Source organism: Orycteropus afer, unplaced genomic scaffold (assembly GCF_000298275.1).
Source record: "Orycteropus afer afer isolate SDZICR_OR568_19922 unplaced genomic scaffold, OryAfe1.0 scaffold00522, whole genome shotgun sequence".
Lineage (NCBI taxonomy): Eukaryota > Metazoa > Chordata > Mammalia > Tubulidentata > Orycteropodidae > Orycteropus > Orycteropus afer.
The window spans coordinates 1,032,857-1,043,785 of NW_006922109.1; the positions used below are offsets into that span (position 1 = coordinate 1,032,857).

At 45.2% G+C, this 10,929-nt stretch overlaps 1 protein-coding gene across 1 annotated transcript in view; it reads right to left on the reverse strand.

Annotated features, from left to right (window-relative positions):
• PDE10A (phosphodiesterase 10A) overlaps positions 1 to 10,929 on the reverse strand; it is a 153,053-nt gene that overhangs the window by 120,418 nt on the left and 21,706 nt on the right. The window contains exons 6-8 of the mRNA XM_007955635.2: positions 10,221 to 10,271; positions 8,686 to 8,744; positions 3,540 to 3,591 (exon numbers count right to left, since the gene is read on the reverse strand). Of these exons, the coding sequence (XP_007953826.2) occupies positions 3,540 to 3,591; positions 8,686 to 8,744; positions 10,221 to 10,271 (162 nt within the window). The remainder of the gene's footprint in view (positions 1 to 3,539; positions 3,592 to 8,685; positions 8,745 to 10,220; positions 10,272 to 10,929) is intronic.

The following is a 10,929-nucleotide window of genomic DNA, read 5'->3' on the forward strand; positions in this document are numbered from 1 at the left end:
CAAAGTATATGTGAACTGCTGTATGGAAAGTGAATTTGCTCTGTAAATCTTCACCCAAATCACAATAAATTAAAAAAAAAAAAAAAAAGATGTAAAGGAGAGTCTGAATACAACGTTGCATCAAATAGAGAACGTAAATAAAGAGAATTAGAAATAGAGCCAAATGGAAATTCTGGAGTTGAAAAATACAATATGTAAATTAAAAGGCCTTAGAAGGTCTCAAAAGCATATTTGAATTTGTCAGAAGAAAGGATTAGCGAATTGGAGATTGAACAACAATGATTAAGCAAGCCTAAAAACAGAGAGAAAAATGAAAACTGAACAGAGCTTCAGGTAACTGTGGGGCAACATCAAGTGCACCCATGCTCATGTAACAGAGACACCAGAAGGAGAGGGAAGAAAAGAGAACAAAAGATGGAAGAAACAATGGCTGACAACTCCCCAGATTTAACGGAGGGGGGAAAAATAAACAACTATAACCTACCCATGCCTTAGCAGGAAAAATGCAGATAGATCCACAAACACATACATCCTACCTAAACTGACAAAGTCAAAGACAAGGAGAAAAGCTTGCAAGCAGCAAGAGAGAAACTACTCATCACTAAACAAACAGAGGATGAACAGCTGACGTCCCATCAATAATGATGGAGGCCAAAGGTAGTGGAATGACACATTCAAAGTGTTGAAAAGAAAGGGAAACAGACAAAGAAACAAACAATCCTGTCAACCAAGAATGCTATATCCAGCAAAGCTATCTTTCAAAACTGAAGGTGAAATAAACACATTCCCACATTAAATCCACACAAAAACAATACAAAAGAATAAAGAATATGTGTGAGGCAAATATGCAATATAACAGGCAGTTTAAATGTAGATCTCCTCTCCTTTCTTCTCTCAAGCGACTTAAAAAGTCATTGAATAAAACAACATATATAATCGGAGTTAAACTACAAGAGCTGGCGAGGATCTGCACACCCAATGCTGAGGGAACACGAGGTAGCGCAGCCAGTCCGGGGAACAGTCTGCGGGTGCTTCAGCAGGTTAGCCACCGAGGAACCCCAGGACCCAGCAGTTCCACTCCTGGGTCTGCACCTCATAAAAATGTCCCCCCTTTTCTTTTCCAAATGATTTTGAGTTTTGTTGCATATTGCTCTCCCACTCTATCAAGGATCTCCTACATAGATTTCCCTCCAAGTGGTTGACAGTGGTAGCTGGGTACCATCTAGTTCTTCTGGTCTCATAGTCGTATAGGCCGAGGATCACATGGTGTACCAGTCACTTGGACTAACTGTTTCCGTGTGTCTTTGGTTCTCTTCATTCTTCTTTGCTCTGGATGAGGAGAGACCCATTGTTGCATCTAGATGGCCGCTTGCAAGCTTTTAGGATCCCAGTCACTACTCACCAAAGTAGGATGTGGAACAATGTTTTTGTGTAGTATGTTTTGCCAATTGAGCTTGATGTCCCCTGGGACTATCATCTGAAGCCCACAAGTCCAACTACTTGCTCCCTCTGGGTAGCTGGCTGTGGCCAAGAAGTAACTACAACCTTGTCCCTTGTCAGCTCTACTATATACCTGGGAATTCTTACAGAATGTACAAATACACTGTGTGAAATACACTGAAACACTCTCTGCCAACCCTATCCATGCTCTTGGGCTCACTCCCCCCTGCACAGACATACCTAATAGTTCAGCCTGTTGAGAAGACATATTTTTTAAGGTGTAAACAATTATTCTCTTTTTTGTCCAAATAAAACCATCAAGATAACTAATCACATAAGGAGTGTGCTGGAGTCAATAGCTCCTCATGTTACTAATTGCCTGAGTGCACTTGTCCTGCCTCTACAAGATGGTGAACACGTCACATACTACACTTACCTGATGAAATGTCAGAGAAATCTGTCTGTGTGCATCATAAAGACTTAGGGGAATGAAGCTTAAATTACAGAGGGTGGGGATATTTTGATGTTTGCCAATGTGCAGTATGCAGATGACAGAACCATGCTTGCTGAAAGTGAAGATGACTAATGAAGAGTAAAGACTACAGTCTGCAGTATGGATTATACCTCAACATAAGGAAAACGAAAATCCTTTCAACTGGACCAATAAGCAGCTTCATGATAAATGGATAAAGATGGAAATTGTCAAAGATTTCACATTAACTGGATCCACAATCAGTACCCGTAGAAGCAGCAGTCAAGAAATCAGATGACATACTGTACTGGGCAAATCTGCTGCAAAAGATCTCTTTCAAGTGATGAAGAGCAAAGATGAGTCTTTGAAGACTCTCTGAAGACTAAGATGTGCCTAACCCAAGCTATGATGGTATTTTCAATTACCTCATATGCATGTGAAAGCTGGACAATAAATAAGGAAAACTGAAGAAGAGTTGATGCTTTTGAGTTGTGGTGTTGGAGAAGAATGCTAAGAGTAGCATGGTCTGCTAAAAGGACTAACAAATCCGTCCTGGAAGAAGTGCAGCTGGAATGCTCCCGGAAGGGAGAATAGCCAGACTTTGTCTGACCTACTCTGGTCTTGTTGTCAGAAAGGACCATCCCCTGGAGAAGGAGATCGTGCTTGGTAAAGCGGACGGTCAATGCAAAAGGGGAAGGCCATCAACCAGATGGATTGACACAGTGGCTGCAATGACGGGCCCAGGACTGGGCAGTGTTTCGTTCTGTTATACATGGAGTCGTTATGAGTCGGAGTCAACTCGATGGCACCTAACAACCACACAACATATTTTGACATGGACCAGGAAGACAACAAAGAGAAAGAGCATTATTAGATCTATGACAGAGTACAAAGGGTACCAAGATTCTGGCCAGCGCCGAGCACACACACACACGACCTTGACTAACGGAGCCTCTTCTTCCCTGTGTCCCATCAGAGCACTGAAGCGTAACACAGGGGAATGTAGGTAAAACTCTACCTTCTCTGGCTTCAGCCTGAAGTACCAGACAGCCTTCACGGAGAGAGGATTGAATAAGACAAAAACTAAGTAGAATGAGCTTGGAACATCAGGAAGAATCAGCTGGAATTCCCTAATACACTTTATATGCAAAAGGTATGTTGGGAAATTACAGAAAAGAAAAAAGCTGAGTGCGTTTTCAAAGTATCTCTCTCCTCCACTAAATGTTGTTGTTGTTAAGTGCCATCAAGTCGGACCCGACTCATAGCGACCCCTCCTGGGTTTCCAAGGCAGTAGCACTACAGAAGTAGATTGCCCTACCTTCCTTCCAAGGAGTGGCTGGTGGGTTTGAACCTCCAGCCTTCTGGTTAGCAGTCAAGTGCCTTAGGCACTATGCTACCAGAGCTCTTCCTCCACTAAATACAGACTGCCGTTTTTAGAACAATATTATTCAAATACCAACCAACCCCCAAACAGACAGCCATCAAGTTGACGTCTACAGATCACTAAGCACCATGATGTCATTGATATTTAAAGGAGTCTGTGAGTCTAAAAAGTTGACATGTTACAGCATATACTGAGACCATGGACTTAAGATCAGATAAAACTATTTTTAAAAAAGGCACCTACCATTATGTGTTCAAGTAGAGAATCTATTGCGACTATGTTATCAAAATATGTTCTGGAAAATAAAACAAAAACAAAACCTATTAGTAATCTTACATAGGTCACAGTGCATATTACACTTTGAATGCATTTGCTAGTTTTGTTTACATTTTAATTAAAGACACACACACACACACACACACAACACTGCTGTCAAGTCAACGCTGGCTCATGGCGCCTCTGTGTGGCTCAGAGCAGAACGCGCTCCACGGGCTTTCAATGCTGGTTCTTCAGAGGGACAGCGCCGGAGTCTTCTTTCACGGGGCGTCTGGGTAGACTAGGGCCCCCAACCTTCCAGTTAGCAGCTTGTTTGCACCTCCCAGGCTGCGCTCTCTCTCTCTCTCTCTCTCTCTCTATATATATATATATATACACACACCCACACATATGCATGTGTACAAACACACACACACTCTGTCCCTCTGTGGAAACATCCACTACTATTATTTCAAAGAGATAAGTGAGACTTCATCAGGGTCATACAATAAGAACTTCAGTTCCTGGGGACTCATTCAGTCCTCTTTACACTGGTCACCACCAATGCAGAGAGTCTGCATCTTTTAACTGAAAGTAATGAGGAATAAAAGTAGTTTGACCGTACTTAATATTTTCCTTAATACTTTTTATCTGCAATAAAATATGCAAACTTGCTAAACTTCATCAATATGGTTAAAATGTAAATTATCACTGAAAAATAGACAAAGTTGAAACGGAGACTCTTAACATTCAGGATACATTGTTGAGAAGATGATGCAACTCATTTGAGAAGAAATGTCAGAATACAGGTAATGACAAGGAGGTAAGGACTATACACAAGTGAGATACACAGTCACTGTTATAAATGACAACTAAATGTCTTGTACATATACGGTGCATGCACTGAAATGTCAACCACATCAACAGGTAACAGGCAGGGAACATGTACTCCTGGGAAAATGTATAGCAGCAGTCTCCATACAGGCTCTAGTGGTTAGGTAGCAGCTTCAGTTACGTTCACGTAAATGTAGGCAGTCCCCGGGCTATGAGCGAGACTACACACAACTCTCACTTGCCCTTTAATGCAGGGCTTCAAACCAGCTCTACCAGGGCCGACTGGCCAATGACTTGAAACAGAGACAGACAGGAGCTTTTACCACTTAGATGGCATGTCACAGTAACCAGAATGGACAATTATACAGAGTGAAGCCCTGGGATGGGAGACTCGGAAGAGGTGCAGTGAGCCCTTCCAGGAGACTGGATTATGGGCAGGACTGTGGAAAGCCACATGCATTGCAAAGGGTGTGGTTGGCCACCATCTCCAAGCTGGACGGTGCCATCTTCAAAGCCCTGCTTTAATGTCATGTCAGTTTGCCCTCACTCTGAAACAGTTGAACCTGTTCCTACTCGCGACAAAATCTTCATCCTCATCACCTTCACCTGCTGCATGTGCATCTCTTCAGTCACTGAGAAGTCTTCAAGCCTTTCCTTGCATCAACTGCTGACGTGGAGTCGACTCTGACTGTCTAGAGAACAGAGCAGAACTGTCCCTAGCGTTTCCAGGGCTACCCAGTTTTACGAAGCAGACTGCCACACCATTCTCCCACAGAGTTGTAGACAAGTGTGAACTGCCAAACTCTCAGCAGCTGACCATTGCAAGCACTACACCACCAGGTCCCCTTTCGTGGACTGAACTAAGGCTAAGTAAGACCCACATGCACGGGGACCCAACTGACTGACACATTGTTCAAGACACACAACCCAGAGACTGCTTGTGTTCACCCAGACGACGACAGGAATGAGCAATGCCTCTCTCTGATCTAGATGGTGAGCTTCTCAGCCTGCAAACAGAGACTTCAAGCATGCTTCATTACACTGCACATGGGGGGGCAGGTGCAAGGAAGATGGTGAGAGAAGGGATTTTCCACTGGGAACAACAGGAGGGAACAGACGTAAAGTGTCACATAAAGTTAGCCTTTGGAAGGCTGGCAACATACTCAAGTGCATTACCCAGAGAATGTGCAGTTTTCCTTTCTGTATGCTGATGTGATTTTATCATCTGTTCCAGAGATGCTAGGGTTAATTCTGTTTGAAAGAAGGTACTGACTTAGGTGACCAAAAGAGTGCTTCCTTAGTCCCATAGCTGTCTAATCTTGTATTTCAAAACTAGGTGCCACACGAACTAGCCAAGTCAGACACATTGGTCTTCAAGCTCACAGCACTTGGTGGGTAGATTACCAGGTGCTGTCCCAGTGACAGGGAAAGGAAGACACAGCTCGTGGTGGGTGATGAGGCTCTGGACAAACAGGTCCACTGCTCCTTCAGTAAACAAGGGCATGACCCTGGGTCACCACATCCTGGGCATGTGTTAGATTTCAACAACTCGGTCAACAGTGCACGCAGACAGAAGGTCTCCCGTGTGACTAGCCAAGCAACAGCAGCCTGGCCTTTAATAAATCACTCTACCTGCTTCTTCACTGCCTGCTAAAGGGGCAGGAAGGGGGCATCTTCTGATCTCCTCTAACTAAGGCAATTGACTGCTAACCAGAAGGCTGGCAGTTTAAACCCAGCAGCCACTCCTCAGAAGGGCAATCTACTTCCACAGAGATCCTGCCTCGGAAACTGAGGAGGGCTCCCTATGAGTCAGGATCACCTCGACAGCAGTGAGTTCTTCTGGAACTCCACAAGAGGGGACAGAATCGCCATCAGCAGCCCGAAGACTGCTCCTGTGCGGCCAGACATGTTGCGACCCTCCAGCCCTCTTACCAACCTTGGCACCATCCGTCCCTCCTGTGGCACCCAACCTCTCTGCTGGGTTCAATAATTCGCTGTAGTAGCCACACAGAACTCACACGCTGTTTATTAGGGAAGCAACGGGCTACAAATCAAGTTCAGGAACACGCTTAGGATGCAGGTCTTCGATCAGGACCGTCTCCTCTCTGCTGTCCCCTTAGACGTGCCCCTCCGGCCCTCGGCTGCTCAGCCTGGCCTCGGCCTCTGTGGGCCAGGTAAGCCTGCTGCTCTGTCCTGTACCTCGTTCCACTGCTGCCATTGCTCAGCTGTGCCAATCACGCAGCTGCACCTCCCTCGGGTGGGCATCTCTCTCAGCCAGCAGTGAGATGCCCCCCTGCCTCCAGAAGGGCTCGTTTTAAGCCTGGCAAAACTAACCAATCCCCATCAGGTTCTATACACCGGAGCGCGAGCAAGCTTTTCCCACAGAAATACCCCAGGTGGATGACTTTAACAGTCAGAAGTTTAAAAGCGGCTACTCAGTTGCTCAGGGCAAATTCCACCAAGAAGTTGACTGCCAGTCATTATAGGGAATAACTATTACCAGCTGCCCAGCCAAGATGACACAGATTTTCATGGTCCCACCCAGTAATCTGGTGGGAGTTACAGACCATGGCTGGAAAAGCCATTACCTTGCAACTCACTACAGCTCACTGCCTAAGGAGCTCTGGTGGCACAGTACCTAAGGCCATTTGACTGCTAACCAGAAGGTTGGTGGTTCAAATCCACCAGCCCCTCTGCAGAAGGAAGCTAGGGTGTGGTAGTTAAGTTTGTGTGTCAACTTAGTTGGGCCTGGTTGAGTGGGTTGGCAGCTGGATACAGTTATTCCCCATGGTGAGACTGGTAATTAACTCTATGACGGAATCTGCTGGAGCAGCTGCTTTAGGGATGCGGTCTGCTGCTAGTATATAAAAAGCAACTTTGAGGAAGGCCCCCAGCTTACGGCAGGCTAGAACCCTGCACGTAGCCAAATTGCTGTTCAACAGCCTGTCATGCCCTGATGATCTCGGGACTTCTCCTGGACTTGAATTAGTGGCCTGCCGTGTTGTTTGGTAACATTGGGACTGTGCCTTTTTACTTGTCAACTTTGGGCTTGTCAGACCCAGCAGCCAGCAGCTGAGTGAAGAAAAGCCTCCACCTTCAGGGGCCAGGAGCAGAAGGCAGAGCTGACACCCAGGGTTTAGAGCCTTTCACCCAGCCCCTAGAGCCTAACACTTTGAACTCAGACTTAAAGCCTCCAAAATTGTAAGCAAATAAACTCCTATTTGTTCAAGCCATCCTATTTGTGATACTCCTGTTGCAGCAGCACTAGGTAACTAAAACATGGGGCAATCTACTTCCACAGAGACTTACTGCCTCAGAAACTCAATGGAGGTCACCATGAGTCAGATCAACTCAATGTCAGTGAGTTTGGTGTTTTGGTTTTGGCTTCACTGCCAGTCTCCACATGTATTCCGTCAGATTTCAGGGAAATGGAGTATTTTCGAAGCGAGCATACGTGAGGAAATTAAAATCACAGTAGTTATCATACGATTAAAGGCACTGATATTTGTAGAAAATACCATTGAGGACTTTGTAGGAAACAATACATGAGGACATCGCGCCCTCTACAGCTTTCAACCCTCTCCTGAAAAAAAGAGAAATACGCGGTGTCTCTGACTAAGGAGGCAATACAAAAAAGCAGACATCAAACTGCAAACAAAGATCATCACACATACATCTGCCACCCTTCACTTACAAAGTAAGCATGGAAGGGAATAGGACTTTATAATCCCGTCTGACCAACAATTCTGAACAGACCCATGGACTGTTGACATGATCTCGGGACTCTGGCTGCAATACAGACCACGTGGACTGTGAAGACGGATCTCGGGACACAGGCTGCATATATAACACGTGGCCTGTGAAGATGATCTCGGGACACAGGCTGCGTACAGACCATGTGGACTGTGAAGACGGATCTCGGGACACAGGCTGCATATATAACACGTGGCCTGTGAAGACAGATCTCGGGACACAGGCTGCATACAGACCATGTGGCCTGTGAAGACAGATCTCAGGACACAGGCTGCAGCACAGACCACGTGGCCTGTGAAGACAGATCTCAGGACACAGGCTGCATAAATAACACGTGGACTATGAGGATGATCTCGGGATACAGGCTGCAGTGCAAACCACGTGGACCATAAAAATGGATCTCTGGACATTGGCTTCATACAGACCACGTGGACTGGGAAGATGATCTTGGGACACAGGCTGCAGTAGACCCACTCATCATGGCAGGTGCCCGAAATGTAAGCCATCGATCCACAGGGCCGTCACGTGTCCATGAGTGAGCACTTACTTTGACACATCGAGTAGAAAGTCGTTCAGTTCAGTCTGCTTGGCAAGCCCTCTGCACACCTGACAGAGAGAAGAGTGGCGTTAACCTGAGGGTTTACCACTTAGGTGAGAAAACATTCCAGGATGCTATTTGCCCTGTTTATTTTAAAAGGCCTAACACAATCATCTGATTTATAAAGTAACAATAATAAAAGTGATAACTAACATTTATGGAATCTTGAATATGCTAAGCATGGTCCTGAGCATGTTATATTTAGAATCTTATTTAACTGCCACAACACACTATGACTTTGGCATTTACATTTTATATCTGAGGCACAAAGAAGTTTAGAGCTCCATTTATATTCCAGACTTCTTGTCGTTATGTGCTGTCGAGTTGGACCTGACTCATAGCAACCCCTCTTTGGGTTTCCGAGGTGGTATCACTATGGAAGTAGATTGCCCAACCTACCTTCCGAGGAGTGGCTGGTGGGTTGAACCGTTGCCAGCCTTCTGGTTAGCAGTCAAAAGCCTTAGGCACTCTGCTACCAGAGTTAATAAGTGGTAAAGCTAGAATTAAGGAGCCTTGCTGGCACAGTGGTTGAAGTGCTCAGCCACTAACTGAAAGATCAGTGGTTTGAATCCACCAACCTCTCCTAAGCAGGAAGACGTGGCAGTCTGTTTCCATAAAGATAACAGCTTTGGAAACCCTGTGGGGCAATTCTACTCAGTCCTCTAGGGGTCCTGTGGGTCAGAATCAATCCACTGCAGTGGGTTTGTTTTGGACTTTGCTTCTATAAAGATTGACAGCGTCAGAACCCTCTGGGGCTGTTCCACTTTGTTCTCTAAGGACACTGTGTGTCAAAACTGACTACATGGCAGTGGGTTGGGCTTGAGTTTTTAGAGCCAGAATTAACATCCAGGCAGTCTTCCTCTAGAGTGCAACCTTAATACGGCTTTCAACTTACACTCTCAAGAAAACCAACTGACCTGAGAGTGATCTTTTCATGTATCATGTAGTTTAATGGAGCTTTGATTTAGGAAATGGGATGATGAAAATATTAATAAAACTCCCAGTAGAAGACTGTTCCCAGCTTCTCAGTGGAAAACATATGCCAATGCAGAACATCTACTGCATAAATTAAGGAGCTCTGGTGGTGCATTGCCTAAGGCACTTGACTGTTAACCAGAAGGTTGGTGGTTCAAACCCACCAGTCGCTCAGCAGAAGAAAGACAGGGCAATCTACTTCCATAATGATTTGGTAACCCAATGAGGGTTGCTACGAATCAGAACCAACTCAATGGCAGTGGGTTTGGTTTTTTATTTTACCGCATAAATTGTGCAAAATTATACATAGAAAAAGGCAAGAAACTTAAGGCAGGAGTTAAGTAAATACATGTGAATGAATAAATATCATTTACTTAAATAATGAAATGTTCTTATATCCAAAAACAGAGCTTTAGGTGACTGGTCAGCCTCCACCACAGCTCAAGGCTGCAGCCTGAACCCCCTCCCTCAACCTCTGGGCAAGCCCTATGGGCACATCACAAACACACCTGCACCTGATGGATCGCTACGGAAGCCCAGGCGAGGTTTGCCGTGGCGACCTGAAAAACAAACAGAACAGCAGGACAGTAGTGTTCAGTGCCATGGAGGGACTCATGGACTTTTCAGTCCCAGCAAAGACCTAGAAGACAAACCGTACGTAGAATTTTCTGAGGTCACTAAGTTTTGAATTCTTTGCCAAATACAGGGCACCTTATAGTCCCAAGGCATCTCTTATATGTTGTGCCCTCCTGTACGCTTGAGTTTCACGCTCTCTTGTTCTTCTTAATTTTGAAGAAGGACAATAATGGGATTGTTCAAAGAGCATTAGAAATGCCAGTGATGTTTAGGTAAGATGAGTAGTTGTTTCAGTTTAATAGAAATAACTCTGAAAAGTCCTGTACTGGTCACTTAAAAATCATGAAGTATTTCTAAAAAGTCAAAATCACTTGTATATACTAGTCGACAAGAACTTGAATTACTTTGAATATTCATTAATTTAAGACACATTTAAGGACCCCTGGTGGCACAGTGGCTAAGCGCTCAGCTGTGAACATAAGGTCTGCCGTTAGAACCCACCAGTGGCTCTGCAGAAGGAAGATCTGATGATCTGCTCCCACAGAGTACAGCCTTGGAGACCCTGTGGGCAGTTCCACTCTGTCCTCTAGGGGCGCTGTGGGTCAGAATCCACTCCAAGGCAGTGGGTGTGGTTTGGGCTTT